This window comes from Onychomys torridus, chromosome 3 (genome assembly GCF_903995425.1).
Source record: "Onychomys torridus chromosome 3, mOncTor1.1, whole genome shotgun sequence".
In the NCBI taxonomy this organism is placed as follows: Eukaryota; Metazoa; Chordata; class Mammalia; order Rodentia; family Cricetidae; genus Onychomys; species Onychomys torridus.
This window is the reverse complement of record NC_050445.1, coordinates 106,934,675-106,950,218: the sequence shown is the minus strand read 5'-3', so window position 1 is coordinate 106,950,218 and position 15,544 is coordinate 106,934,675. Positions and strand designations below refer to the sequence as shown.

The following is a 15,544-nucleotide window of genomic DNA, read 5'->3' as shown; positions in this document are numbered from 1 at the left end:
CAAAAACCTCCACAAATACAAAATGCTGTCTCCGTGTGAAAAACAGGGAGCCCAGCGAGAGGTGGTAAGTTGTGTACCCCAAGCCAAGCAGCCTCCAGAACCCTTCCTCTCAGCCTTTGTTAATCCCAAGGCTGATTTTTCACTCTGTCCTCTCTCTAGCAGTGGGGAGGGCCAACAGCAGGTGGCCGACATCTTCCTGGCCCGTGAGCAGGAATTTGAACACCATGCCGCACACATCCTGCAGTTTGACAGGTACCTGGGGCTGCTCGCTGAGGGTTGTCTGCTCTCACCCCGGCTGGCCACCACCGTCCGGGAATTTGAGGTGGGTACCCAGGTCTTTAGAGACCCTGCTTTAAGGATGTTGTGGGGCCCAGGCAGGGGGACATGGAAAGACGTAAGAGAAGAAAATGAGACACACAGAAGGACCGAACTGGGCAGCAGATCAGAAGACCCAGTGTGGGGTTAGAAGGGCCACCCCACAGGAGGGGAACCCAGGACAGAGTGACCCCTGTTGGGCAATGGGTGTCTAAGACATGGGAAGAATCTTAGAGCTAATTCTCTCATTTCTATCAACCATGCTGAAGCCCAGCCAGAGGGCAGTCAAGGAAATGGCCAGCACTGGTCACTAACTGGAAGCCTAGTTCCTGGGTGGGCAAAGGGGAGCTTATCTCTGTTACTAATGTTGATATCAGAATAGGGCCTCAGAGAAGTGAGTTACTGAGCATGACCTTGAACCCAGAGGGAGGACCCAAGAGGGCTTCCTGGTGGAAGATGACAGACAACCTGGGTCTGGCAATGTGGGAAATGGTACCTGATCAGGAAGCAGAATGAAGTGTGTCTGTGGGTGGCGGGGTCTCTGATGGCATCTCTCTTCCCTTCTCAAAAGCAGCAGAGTTCACAAGGGGGCGGCCAGAGCATGAAGCACCGTATGCTGCGTGTAGTCCAGCGCCTCTTCCAGTACCAAGTGTTGCTCACTGGTGAGCCATTAGGGTCCCGGTGGACTGAGGTGGGGTAACATGGGAATAAGGACTTCACTTCGGGCATATAAGCAGGAAGATGGCGCAGCTCCAGATCCCCAGGACACTCTCACTGTGCATTTTCTAATTCAGCTGACGTCTTGCAAAAGCTGCCTTCTTAGGGCCCCTCATGGTGAGAATAGTGGACAGTTTCCACCTCAGGCTTGCTGACATCCTGTGGCTTTGCTGCATGCTACTTCCTGTTCCTCCCGGCTGTGCATCATGCTGTCCAGCGTCCCTCCCACCTCCTGCCTTTTGCAGCTCTGGCTGCCTCTTCTCTTTGGTGTACCAGTGGGTAACTGTCTTTACCACTGTCCTATTGCTGTGAAGAGACGCCATGACCAAGGAACTCTTATAAGACAAAGCATTTAACTGGGGACTTGCTTATAGTTTCAGAGGTCAATCCATTACCATCATGGTAGGGAGCATGGGGCGAGCATGGTGGGTGTGGTGATAAAGCAGCTGAGAGCTAGACACTAATCTGCAGGCAGGTAGGCAGGCAGGCAGGCAGACAGACAGACAGACAGAAATACAGAGAGACACTTTCCCTGGTGTGGACTTTTGAACCCTCAAAGGCCACCTTCAACTACAGACTTCCTCCAAGGCCACACCTACACCAGCAAGGCCACACCTACCCCAGCAAGGCCACACCTACCCCAGCAAGGCCACACCTCCTAATCTTTCTAATTCTTCTCACATAATGCCACTCTCTGGTAACTGGGCATCAAGCATCCGAGCCTATGGGGGGCTTTCTTACTCAAACCTCCCAGGCCCTAGGACTAGGCCCTCTCTCTTCCCTTCCCTCTCTGCCTTGCAGACACCCTGCCGCTGTGCTGAGCTGCACACTCACTGGCCACAGCCTCCCACATAGATTCAGGCCCCGTCCTGTTTCTGAGGCTCCCGTGAGTGTCTTTTTGACTCCCCTTGCAGAATGGGGCACGTGCAGTTTGAGGGGTGACAAGACCATTTTTCTGGGGTTGAGGACTAAAGAAGCGACTCATTCAATTCAAGAAGTGGCCACTGTGTACTGCCCGAGTACCAGACCTGTGCTGAATGATACCAGTGGCAGCAAATGACAGTTACAGTGGAGAGAGAACACCATGACAAGCCATCGGCCCTGGGTCCATCCCTAGTACCTGTGATTTTACATCTAAGTATGCAAATACATATTAAAATATGTGAACACATAACATCCGTGTTGAGAATGCTACCGAAAAAACAAGTAGGTTACAGGGCGAGGAAGTGGGGCTGAGGTGTTAGGTGTGGCAGAGAAGACCTCCCCAAGGAGGTGACCTAAAACAAAGGTGTGAGCAAAGAAAGGACATGAGCTATATGAAGCTCTAGAAGAGATTACAAGTAGAGGGGCCCTAGGGTAGGAACATGCTCAAGGGGTAGCAAGACTGCCTGTAGGGCCAGACTTCAAGGAGCAAGACAGAAAGAAGGTGGGTAGCAGGGGTAGGGCCATATCAAGGGGTAATATCCCCCACCCTGTAATATAGACCCAGAGCTGGCCCAGCTGGGTGTATTCTGCATATGACACTTCTGGGGGATCTGCCAGACTCCTCAAGTATTTTGAGATGACCTCCTCCATCCTTACCTGTGGGAGCCTAAGGGCTCTGTCCAGCAGAGGAAGAGGAAGTCATGGAGCTGGGGGATCTAAGAAGGATGCTTTAAGATGTTCACGGCTCCCTTAACCACACTGTGCTCCCTCTTAGGCACTGCCGGGGTGGACCCGCTGTAATATAGTGCTATGTGGCTTGTCGTTGCTCGTAACCTTGCAACAGACAGCGAGTACTTTCTTGTGTCTGTGTCCCAGAGGTATGCCATACCAGGTACATAGCAGATCATGAATAGATAGGGTTGAATGAGTGAGTGACTGGTAGTGGTGGCCAGGCCACTAAGAGGGTCCTCATCTCAGGGTGGGCTGATGTGGTGAGAATATGGACCCTCCATTCTTGTGGATCTCTTCCCTCTCTAGAGAGGGGAGGTCACTGTGGAAGACAGGAGGCCACCTTACTGGTAGAACCGACTGTTGTCTCCCCCTCTCCCTCCAGACTATTTAAACAACCTGTGCCCGGACTCAGCGGAGTATGACAACACCCAGAGTAAGTCTGGAGAGACCCTGGAAGAAGCTACACCCCCTGGTTTGTCTCCTACCCACTAACCCTCAAGTCCACACCAGTGTCCCGTGCAGACATGGAGCAGGCCCAACTGGGTGTATTCTACATATGACACCTCTGGGTCTACCAAGACTACTCAAGTCTCTTGAGATGACCTCTACTGTCCTTAGCTGTGAGAGCCTGAGGAATCTGTCCAGTAGAGGAAGAGAAAGTTGCGGAGCTGGGGGATCTAAGAAGAGTGCTTTAAGATATGCATGGGCTCCTTAGCCACACCATGCTCCCTCCTGGGCTGGTGCCTCAGCCCCTACCAGAGTGGACCCACTGTAATATAGTCAGCAGCCAGGGAAACTGAGGACGTCATGGAAGAGCTGGGGTTAGGCTCATGACCTGATGCTATAGTGGGAAAAACTGGTGCCACTCCACCTTCGTGGCCTGTCACAGGTGAGACAGAGAAGGCACACAAAGAAGAGGTAAGGCTGTGGAAGCTGGACGAGACCTCATAAAGCTGCCATCTGTCCTTTGTTCCCCAGGTGCTCTGACTCTCATCTCTAAAGTGACAGACCGTGCCAATGAAAGTATGGAGCAAGGGGTAAGTCCAGCCATGGCTCCTTCTCTAGAGTAGAGATTCCAGGACCTGCTTCATCCTGCTCATCTGCCTTGTGCCACCTCACTGTTCATCTCTTGGGGCTCTGCAAAGGGCCTTGGGTTCTGGCCTGACATTTGCTGTATGACCTGTGTGTTCCTCTGTGGGCCTCTGGTTCCATTTGAACTGTGAGCAGTTATAGACTTGCACAGACTTGATAAACAGTGCCACTTCCCACAGTCTCAGTAACTGACATGCTTCACTCCTAGGAACACCTCATGTCTCCAAAGTCAGAATCACTGGTCTGCTGGATGCCTGAGCTCTAGGTGTCCATCTGGTTGTGATGTCGTGTATCCTGTTTTTTGGACAGTGGTTGGGTGTTTTCTGGTTTCTGCTGAGGATGTCAGTCTCTCTTCCACATCCCAGCTCTACCTGTTTTTATGGTCATCTGTACCCACGTATTCACCAGGCTGTTACCACACTAGAGCTGTGTGTTGAAAATGAGCCAGAGGCTGAGTCTTAGCCTAATGGGAAAATTCAGCAATCCATTAGTCATGTCTTTCACTGGCATAGAAGGGGATGATAGTGGTGTGTGTGCCAAGGCAGTGCTCAGCAGCTCTGCTATAGCAGATGCACAGAGAACCCACACAGAATAGGAAATGGCATCTGGGGACATTACCTAAAAGTCAGGCCTTGAGCTCTTCAGAACAGTGACCATGGATGCAAATAACCATAGTTAATGGTTAATGAGAGAGGAGGGGCTGAGTGTTCAGAGGATGGAGTGTCCTGAAGCTAGGGTTAGAGGAGGTAGCATCACTTCTAATAATAGGACCTGCTGTGGAGGGTCCTGCAAGCATGTACATGTTGATGAGAAGACAGGGAAGGAAGGGCCAGGGCAGAGGCTGGGGATGAGGGATCCAGGATGCATCAACTGTGTTTTGTCACCCTGTGTAGCTGGTAGGACTAGATCTGGGAACAGAGGCTAGAGCTGCCTAGGGTGGGCAGTGGAGGTGGAAGCTGAAGGCAACAGGCTTGAAAACAAAGGTCAGTGCCTGGGGCTATTTCCAGGAGAATCACAACCATCACAGTCATCTGGTCCTCTTATCTCCCACTGTGAGGATGTTAATGCAGCTGAATGATAGAGATGCTTTGGGGCCAGGACCCTGTCACTGTAGAAGCTGGTGCTGTTCTCCACATCCTGCTTCAGGAAGTCCTGCCTCTAAGTTGACATGAATGTGTCTCCTCCCCTTCCCAGGGAAAGGTGAGGTTCCATGCACAGTACCCATAGGAGGGTTGGGGCAGCTACACCTGAGTCAAGGTGAGGTGGATGCTGTGGTGGGAGGCACAGGCAAGCTGCTTCAGGCGAGACCCCCCCCCCCATGCTTGCAGGTATGACCAGAGGCTCTGCTTGTGACACAGTTAGAGAACCCAGAGCTGAGCTCAGAGGCTGTGTGTGCCTAAGGCTAGAGTGAAGCTCTGCCGCCATCAGACCAGGCCTCGTCACCTCCTGCTTGAAGGAGCCTTCAGGCTCTAGACCAGCCCTGTCCATTCATTTTCATCTAGCATCCATGGTGGTCTTATTGATATTAGCATTAATATGCCTGATGGTACCACTACCCTGTTTGGAAAGTGTCATTGCTTGTATGTCACTTTCAGTGTTTGGAAATACTTACAGACTATGAGGACAGGGAGGCTTCCTGGAGGGGGCAGCGTTGGTGTAGAATTGAGGCTTTGGTCACATGGCTGCCACTGTTCACTCTGACATGGATGAGATGGCTGGATTTGAACTCATGAATGCAGCACCTGTTAAGGGTTACCATTCGAGGTTGCTCCCATGCACACTGTGTAGTATCTAAATCAGGCTGCACATGCCTATCTTCTTGCACTTGGCACTTCCTCATGGTGCAGTGTTCCATCCTTGTAGGTGTCTTGTGCACAGGGTACCAGTGTCCCCACGGTCACTACATGATATAGTAGCTCAGCAGAGCTGCCTGCCCCTGTCCAACTGTGACTCAGTTCCCGGTGAGCAACACCCTCCCCATTCCCACTCCCTGGTCTCATAACCATCCCATGAGACAGCTTTCCCTACAGTCCCCACTGGAGAGCAGGAGGTGTTTGTCTCTCTGTGACGGGCTTATTTCACTTAGCATAACGATCTCCAATTCCTTTTCTTGTTTAAATGGCAGGATTTTGTTCTTCCTCGGGCTGAATCATACTCTCTTGTGTGTATGTGAGCTTCCATTTCTCTGCTGTTGAGAGCAGTGCTGCAGAAACCAGCAGAGTGAGTGTGGATGTCTGTGTGATAGGTCCGTACTGATTCCTTTAGATGGATCTAGCAGGGTCGTTGAATCATACAGTAGGTTTAGTGGTTTGAAGAAACTCTGTACTTAATTGCCATGAGGCTGAAGTCACTGGCACCCCCCAGGGGTCTCTGTTCTCCTTCACTAACACTTGAGTCTTTCCCCTCTTCTTCAACACTGCTCTCTCCTGTGAGGGGGGTGGTACCTCATGGGTCTGGTTTGTATTTCCCAATAATGAGCGGGTGATGTTGAGCCCTTTGCATACACCTGTCGGCCATTTGTATGTTGTCTTTGCAGAAGTCCATTCATAGCCTTAGCCAGTTGTTATTACTGCTGCTGTTGTGTTTTGTTCTGAGACAGAGCTCTGCCTGCCTCTGCCTCCCATGTGGTTGGATTAAAGGAATATACCACTTCCCCCAGCCCTTAGCCCATATTTAAACTGTGGGGCTGTCACAAAGCCCATCTCCAGAATGTCTTCATCTTTCCAACTGAAACTCTGTCCCCTTGAACACCACCCCTCATCCAACCCCTGGAGCCCACCATGCTGCTTTCTGAGCATAATTTATTCTTAGAACAATTTTTTAAATTACAGAAAATTTTAAGAAGATAATATGAAGAGTTCCTATGGGTTCTACTGTTTCCCTGTTGTTAATGTCTTCTATTAATGTGGAGCCCTGGTTGTGTTAAGAGCCTGTTGCAAATGGCATTATTACCCAATGTTCTCACAGGCCCCATGTCCCGCTCCAGGATCCATCATTTTGGTCATTACATCTTTGAAAGCTCCCCTTGGATCCAGTTTCTCAGATGTTCCCTGACTTTGAAGACTGTGGAGGTCTTGAGGGAGCATGGTCAGGTATACTGCAGGGCACCCACTGTTGGAATCTGAGGTTTTCCGATTTGTGGGTGCAGGGGAAGGAGATCACAAAGGGGGGATTCCATCTTGTCATTTCATGATGTGACCCTGGTCCCCTGACTGAGATCATGTGTCCCCGCTTTTTCTGCAGTCTTTGAAAGAAAGCCACTGTGCACAGCCCACACTGAAGTGTTACAGAGAGACTCTTTCCCTCTTCCTTTAAGCTGATGGCCTCCTAAATGTTCCAGAATCTTATTTGTAGATGTGTGTCTTCCCTCACAGTGATGGGTACAGCCCAACCACATACATAAAACAGACCAATCATTTATGTCAGTACCAATTCGTGGACATTTATTTTAACCCACACTGATTTATTTATTTCTCAAAATAGAGAAGAGCCAAATTAAATCAATTTTAAACCCGCAATGTTAAGAATGGAAGAATTCCTATTGCAAGAATTGTTCTAGGGTGCTCTTTCAGCTGACCTGTGCTTCTCCCTTTGAGTGTGTAGGTAGTTTGTTGTTGGTGCATTCATTCTTTTCTACAAAAATAATAGACCATCTCTCCAAGTTTCCCTGGGTGAGAGAGAGCTCAGGGGTAGAGCACTCGCCCAGACACCAAGCTACTGTGTTCTCATTTCTGTTAGGTGCTCCTGATTGACAGAGTGAAGAAAAAGACATGTGTCTACTGACCTGTGTATAGACACATGGGTGGATATTCCCATACCTAATCAGCCTGTCAAATTATTACCACCTGGATGGTTCTAACCCCTCACCTTGCTTATCAAAATTCTTCGCTCCATGAGAGAGAACCTGCTTCCCACCATCCGTCTCCTTTGTAGTTAATTGTGCAGTTTACCTTCACTTTTGAAAAATATTTTTCCTGGGTATTAAAAGCTGATTTGGTTAAATTTTTTCTATCTCGGTCACTTGAAGATGGCACACCACTGTCTTCTGATGCACGCAGTCTGCTAAGAATGTTGTTATGGTGTTTATATTTACCCTCTGTATTGTGCGTCTTTCCATTTTGAATGCCTGTGGTATCTTCTGTTAGCTGGGCATGGCAGCTCATGCATATAATCCCAGAAGCCAAGAGGCTGAGACAGGAGGATGGCTGCAAGTTCAAGGCCAGCCTGAGCTATATGGCAAGAGTATGTCTCAAAATGAACAAATAAACAAATAAACAGTCATTTGGTTTGGGAAGTTTGACAGACGTAAGGGGAATGGGCTGTTCTGGGCCCATCAGTCTGAGCTTCTTGCTTGGATCTGAGCTTTGTTAGTCATTCATTTATTTCGGAAAAGTCTCCTGGATGCTCTATTCTCAACCCCCCCCCCACCCCAATTCTCTCTCTCTCTCTCTCTCTCTCTCTCACACACACACACACACACACACACACACACACACACACACACACTTTCCTTTCCCTCTTTTTGTGTGTGTATGTATTCGCATTCACAAATGTGTACATACTGGTTTCTTCCTCAACTTCTCTCCACCTTCTTCTTTTCTTTTTTAGTTAGTTCTTTGAGGATTTCATATAATACATTTTGATCATATTCAACCTCCTCCCCCAGAGCCAATACCCTCTTCCTCACTCTAATTTGTGCTCCCCCCCCCCAATGAGGTCCAATTATTGCTGCCCATCCATAAACTCTCAAGTGTGTAGCTTTCCACTGGAACATGGTGGACATACCAGGGATCATATCCTTCAAGAAAACTGACTCCCCCTCCACCAGCAGCTGTCAGCTGCCAATAGCTCCTCAGTCAGGGGCCGGACTTCATGCCCACCTTCCTTCTCCCCATGCTGGCTTGGGTTTTTGCAAGTGCATGTTGTCACAGCTGCTATGAGCTCACCTGCACAGCTGCCCTGCTGAGTCTGGAAGACACAGTGTTCTTGTAGTCAGCCACTGCCTCTGGCTCTTACCGTCTTCTCTCCTCTTCTTCCACATCGATCCCTGAGCCTTGCGAGGCTCAGGTGTGATACAAGCGTCCCGGTTAGGGCTGGGTATTCTGCAGTCTCAGATGGGATCATAGGTGCCACACCCAGCCTTTTACATGGGTATGGGGGATTGAACTTTTTGTCACGCTTGCATTCATGGCAAGCCCTTGAAGTGCTGAGCCATCTCCCCAGCCCCTCCTCTTTCCCCCTGTGTTCTGGTGATCTGTCTTCATGCCCTCTGGCTCCTCTTTTCCCCAGCTCTGTTTCGTTCACAGCTAAGCCTGTGGAGAGAGTCTTCGTTGCTGGTACTGAGGGTTGTGTGTTTTGTTTTTAATCTCCCTGAACTCCTCTGTGCAGTCAGCAGCCCCCTGAAGTTCTCCATCTGCTTGTGCGTGTCATCTGCCTTTGCACCAGGCCCGCAGCAGAGCAGTTGCGTTGGTTCTTGGCTCCAAACTCTGATGCCTATCACCTAGAATGTGTTGACTGCTCTGTCTCTGAAAAAAATAAGTTGGGGTTGTCTCCCCAGTTTTGTATTTTTTCAAACTTTCTATATGTTATATTATTCTATGTAATGGGTGTTTTGCCAGCAAAACATGTAAGTCTGTGTACCACATGGGTACCTGGAGCCTGTGGAAGCCAGAAAAGGGCATCAGATCACCTGGAGCTAGAGTTACAGGTGGTTGTGAGCTGGCATGTGGGTGCTGGGAATCGAACCCAGGTCCTCTGGAAGAGCTGCCAGTGTCCTCTGCTGAGCCATCTTTCCAGCCCATCCCCCCAACCCAACTTGGTTTTGGTTGTGTGTTCTCATTATTTTTAAAAAAATAGCATATCTTTTATTTGTTATTTGATAACTCCATGCACATAAAAATGTATTTTGATCATATCTACCCCAAACTCCTTTCCAATCCTTCCAAGCACCCCCAGTATATATCTCCCTTAGTGTCCTTTTTTTTTTTTTTTTTTTATTCTAAATCACCGAATCCAATTAGTTCTTCCTGACGCAATGTTGACTGATCTTGTTGGCTTGCTATTAGGCAGGTCTTAGGCAGGGGACCAATAGCTGTCATAAACGCAATGGCCATGTTGTGTCTAGAAGATGACATTTCACGGCGCTTCTCTCCATCGTCCTGTCCTTACATTCTTTCTGTCCCTCCTACCATGGTGTTCTCTGAGCCTGAGGATGTAGATGTTCTACTTGTGGCCCAACACTTAATCATCATTTCTACTCAGCACTTTTGACAGTTAGGAGTCCGACCACTGCAGAGAGAAGCTTCTCTGATCAAGACCGAGGTCAGCACCCATCTATATGTACAAACATAAATATTTAGAATGCACTTTGACAACATGTCCATCTATCAAAGCAACAGTCGTGATTCCTTCCTAGGGCCTATCACCTCCATGGGCTTTTGACGAAGGTGACAGTGACAGACATGACTTCCTTCCTGTGTAAATCCAATCCCAGAGTGGCTGGTTGCTCCCATAACCTTCATGCCACCATTGCACCAGTGGGTACATCTTGCCTGGAAGGTCAGTTTGCAGCACGCAGCGTTTGTAAATGAGTAGTACTTTGGATAGCTTTTCTCCCCCAGCAGCCTGCATAGGCCTATGAAAGCTAGCCGTCTGGAAGGAAGTTTTCATGTCAGTTCCAGCTTGGTGTCTTTATGCCCTGCAACCATAGTGTTCTGTGACTTTTGGTTGAACACTCAGCACTGTGAATATAAGCCCTGTGGAGGCTATGGAGAACAGCATTTGCGTCTTGTTTTGGTTGTGCTATGTGTGGTGGGATGTGGGGAGAGTGGCCAGTCGATTCAGTCGTATGTTATGATGGGTCTTTGCACTAGTCTGACCTCCCTCCAAGTCTCATGAGTCTGCAGGCTCTAAGGGCTGAGTTGCCTCTCACATTCTGCTCCATTCCTGGTTTCCAGACACTTCTGCAGGTAGGAAGGCCCTCTCCCCATGTGTGCCTTCTCTGAGGAAGGCCATGTCTGGTTGCCTAGTGCTCTGTGGCAGCCCCATTCTACCTTGAGCCTGAGGCTGGCTTGGACAGGTCTTTGCCCATCCTCTGGGGTAGTCTGCTTCTGTGTGGTATTAGGGCACAGCAAAGATCCCTCTTCTCAGAGCATGTAGTCTTTGCCCAAGGGGCTGGTGGGCTTCCCCCCACCCCCAGTGCTGAAACCTTATATGCGGCCTGCTTACTGGCATCTCACAGGACTCTGTCCCTTGTGTGCCCTCAGTTCTGACAGACATCTGGGTCCTATCCACAGTGTCCGTAGCTTCATTACCCTGAAGTGTACTGCCAGCCCACACTTGACCTTCACAAATTCAAGAACATTCCAACTTCCTTGCTCTTTTTTTTTTGTCTTGTTTTGTTTTTTGAGACAGGGCTTCTCTGTGTAGCTTTGCGCCTTTCCTGGAACTCATTCTGTAGTCCAGGCTGGCCTCGAACTCACAGAGATCCGCCTGCCTCTGACTCCCAAGTGCTGGGATTAAAGGCGTGCACCACCACCCGGCTAACTTCTTTGCTCTTTAAAAATAATCTCTTTACATGTATTGTGTTCATACATTTGAAGGTCAGAAAACAAACAACTTGCGGAGTCAGTCAGTTCTCTTTTTCCACCAAGTGGGTCCTAAGAGATTGAACTCAGGTCATCAGGTGTGGCAGCAAGTGCCTTCACCCACTGAGCAATTTCTCTCACTGGTCCTACATTCTCATTACTTCCATCTGCCAGCCTCCTCTTCCTCCTGATGTGGCCAAAGGTGTGACCGTCCCTTCATCTTTCATTTCTGGGAAATCTCAGGCTGAGAACCCCATGCTGCCTGCCCTTTGTGGGAGCTTGGATTTGGGCTGGGCTTTTCTGAGCTCTGGGTTTTTTTCCCCCTCTGAAGTGGAAGCAATGTCCCCTTAACAGAGGATAACACAGTGCCTGGGGGGAGGGGAGTGGAGGGGTGACCATCTCCTGTTCCTGCCCACAGGAAAACCTGCAGAAACTGGTCCACATCGAGTATAGTGTGCGGGGCCAAGGGGACCTCCTCCAGCCAGGAAGGGTGAGTGCTGCCTGGGCAAGGACAAGGCCCAGCTTGACTCTGATAAGCCCATTGTTCAGCTGGGCTGGCCCCAGACGGGTCTGGCTGCAGGTGCTGTTTAGGAGGGGTGGGGCACATGGTGCACCACCCTAGAGCTTGTCTGCACCCCTCCTTGCATGATGCCCTCTCAGGGCAGTTAAAGAAACAGTGCCGGTTCATTCTGCTCACCATAGCTGCCCTGGGTAGCTCTCCAGTGAGGAAAAAATGTACCAAGGGGTTTTAGTTCCAAGTCACCAGGAAGGCAGAGATCAGAGCAGCTCTCAAAGGCAAACCCCAAGAAAGCAATTTAAAAATAGCATTCTTAACAAAACAGGGCTGGGTGATACTTGGGAGTGGAGCACATGCTTAGTATCTGCAAGGTCCTGGGTTCTATGCCCAGAAAGGGAGGGGTGGGAGAGAGATTGATTGATTTACTTTTTAGCTTCCAGATGGAAAACATACAAGTCAGCTCAGAAAATAGCCAGACGTGTGATCATTGCCAGTTGGAATGAGGGATCAAGCCACATAGGCAGAATGGTGCTAGTCTAGGATGCTGTGAACTCTCATGCAGTGCTGACCGAGATTCTGTGCCCTGCAGTCCTTACTAAGTCTGTGTGTGTCCTTCAGAAAGATGGGGTAGAAGTTACTATTCATAGGTCCAGACGTCCAGCAAACCTTCAAAGGCCATGTTCTGAATGGACCCTTTGTGATGCCGTTTAGGGAGAGATACATAGTTGGGACACATACCTGGTGGTCAGAGCAGTGTTGAGCTTGGTGCAGCATGAGAACACTCTAGAAGGTCGGGCTACCCAGCTTGGGTTCCTGAGCCCAGAGTCTCCAGAAGCTGTTCCTGGGTGCCCTGGCAGCTATGGTGACTGCTTCCTGTACAGAGCCTCCCCAGGCTTTCCTGACTTCTGAGGTTGGCTTCTCCCCCTGCAGGAGTTCCTGAAGGAGGGAACACTGATGAGAGTGAGAGGGAAAAGCCGACACCCCCGGCACCTGTTCCTGGTAAGTGCTGGACATAAGCCAGGCCCCGCTGTTGACTTTCCAGGGCCAGCAGAGGAACTGGGACAGTCTTCAGGATGTATAACTAAACCTTCAAACCAAAGAAAAGAAAAACCCCATTGCTTATGTGTTATTTGAATGGTTGGTGCTGCTGTTGAGGCAAATAGCCCACAAGCCTACCTTAATCAGCTCAAACCAGGCCTTCCTTACAGTACTGTATGTAACTAGCCACACAGGCACTCTCTGTGGTGTGTGAGACACCAACTTGTCTAGGTCTCCCAGCAGGTTGGTGGTCAAGGCCCAGATTATGGCTCTGCTCCACCTCTCTGTGCAGGTGAACACACATGCCCTGTCTGAGGACACACAGCCACACTTTGAATATTAGGGAGTATCCAAGACCTTTGGGGTAGTGATGGCAACCTCAGGCTCTCATGCTACAAGTAGCTCTTTGCCCTGATCTAGGACCCCAAAACACTGCACCCTTCAGGGTTGACCATCACTAGAACAAGTATCTGAGACAGTCAGGCTTTAAAGAGGAAAGGCAGGATGTACCTCTCAGTCCTGGAGGTACCAGCCTTTGATGGGGTGGCCCCAAAGCTTTGGGCCTGTGGCCAAGTAGCACAACAAGGCAGAGCCATGGCTCACCTCATGGCTAGGAAGCAAGGCAGGAAGGGGAAGGGGCTGGGTTCCCACAGTCTCCTTAAGGTCATGCCCCAATGACCTAACTTCCTCTCACTAGGCCCCACCCCTAAAGGTTCCATTCCTCCCAACAGTGCCATCCTGTGGACCACGCCTTCAACACAGAGGCCATTAGGGGACCCCAGAGAGCCCAACTGTAGGCCTGCTGTTTGCTAGGTATCTCTGTCTCCTCACTCCTGTGCCACTCACTGTTATCCTGTGACTGTCAGATTCTTATGTAGCATGATGGTGGTACAGCTTAGAGTTCTAGGCTTCTAGTATTCGCCAAACAACACCTCGGCGCTGGGACATGGGACACAAAGATCATGTACAACCTTGCTCTCAGCCTTCACATGCAATAGGAGGGAAACACAAGGACTGACAGCCAAGAATCATGAGATGAAGTAGAGGGTCTTGGAAATAGACAGTGGCAGATAGGCAGGCCATGGAAGCCCCAGCAGCTGTGCCCAAGGATTGGCTAGATGATGCACCAAGGGCCTTGTACATTTCCTGAGCAGGCTGCCTGCATTAAACCCTGAAGCAAGGGAGGTCGTGGGTTCCTGGGGTTAAACTGAGCCATCTCACTGGCCCCTACTTAATTTCTTTTCTTTCTTTTTAAAGACATAGTCTCACTATGTAGCTGTGGCTGGTTTGGAACTTGCCATAAAGACCAGGCAGGCTTCCAGTTCACAGAGGTTCACCTGCCTCTGTCTCTTGAGTGCTGCTGTTAAAGGCGTGGGCCACTTTACCAGCCCCACTTCCTTTCTTAACTATTTGTTTATAGAGTTATATGCGCCCATCTTAACTTACATGTTGAAGTTTGTTGACTAGTATATACCATTGTATAATTACCACGCGGATCAGGATTGAGAACATTTACAACACTTCCAGAAAACTGTGCTAATACTGGCAACCAGTCTTCCCCACTCTCAGGTGACTTCAGGTACCCACTAGCCTGATTGCTGTCACTTTGGGTTGGCCCTTCACATAAAGGCAGTGGGCATGTGCTCACATGTCTGGTGCCCCCCACCCCAGCATGTCTGTGATTTGGCCATGTGGCTAGAGTCTGGCAGCCTACTCCTTTGGGTTGCTGTGTGATATTCCACAGCCTGACTGAACCGTGGGTTCGTTATCCATCACCTGTCAAAGATATTTGGTTTGTTCCACCTTAAGGGCTGTTATACATAAAGCTGCTCTAACCCTTGGTACCAGAGCATTGGCAAATGTGCCAAGTCCTCTTGAGTGCCCCCGTAAAAGTAGAACTGTGGTGATGGGTTCACAGTATGGCTTTGCTCCTTGGCTGAGGACTGCCAGGTGCCTTCACCCCAGAAAGAGCCCAGGGGCCTGCTGTGTTTAGAGCTTGCTGCAGTCTTCAAGGCTAGGACTGGTGTGACTGGGTACCTTCTCTGCAGATGAACGACACGCTCCTCTACACACACCCCCAGAAGGATGGGAAGTACCGTCTGAAGAGCTCACTGCCAGTGGCCAGCATGAAGGTAGATCTCTAAAGCCAGGTACCCTGGGGGGTAGGACCAGTAGCGGTGGGAAGGTCATCACAAGGGAGATGCTGCAGAGATGGAGCTAACCTTGCTCCCTTCCACTGAGGACCAAGGCCCCAAGATACAGTATTCAGTGGGGACTGCAACAAGTTTAAGTCCAGGGTTGCCCTAATACAACTAGAGACCAATGATATACTCTCAGGCTGAATGGTGCATGGATAGGGAAGGGTCACCCCACCAGGAGAACAATAAATGCAGAAACTACTTGGAGGGAGCAAACCAACAGGTTTGGATTATATTGTTAAATGTGGTAAGATATACACCACTGTAAGGGCAGAGCTCAGTGGCATGAACTAGTGCTGAACCCACCCAGCTCTAGAACCTTCCTGTCTTCCCACACAGAAACTGTCCATTAAACACTGACTCCCATCCCTGCTCCCAGCCCCTGGTACCCACCATTTGTTCTATTGCTATGGATTTGACTGATT

General features: G+C 49.7%; 1 protein-coding gene across 2 annotated transcripts in view; it reads left to right on the top strand.

Moving 5' to 3' along the window:
* Fgd5 (FYVE, RhoGEF and PH domain containing 5) overlaps window positions 1-15,544 on the top strand; it is a 100,789-nt gene that overhangs the window by 74,264 nt on the left and 10,981 nt on the right. The window contains exons 7-13 of one of the 2 annotated variants that reach the window (XM_036181203.1): window positions 163-322; window positions 890-977; window positions 3,071-3,121; window positions 3,667-3,725; window positions 11,785-11,856; window positions 12,814-12,882; window positions 14,970-15,053. In XM_036181203.1, the coding sequence (XP_036037096.1) occupies window positions 163-322; window positions 890-977; window positions 3,071-3,121; window positions 3,667-3,725; window positions 11,785-11,856; window positions 12,814-12,882; window positions 14,970-15,053 (583 nt within the window). Of the gene's footprint in view, window positions 1-159; window positions 323-889; window positions 978-3,070; window positions 3,122-3,666; window positions 3,726-11,784; window positions 11,857-12,813; window positions 12,883-14,969; window positions 15,054-15,544 lie in introns of both variants that reach the window. The other variant, XM_036181202.1, reaches the window with a different exon arrangement.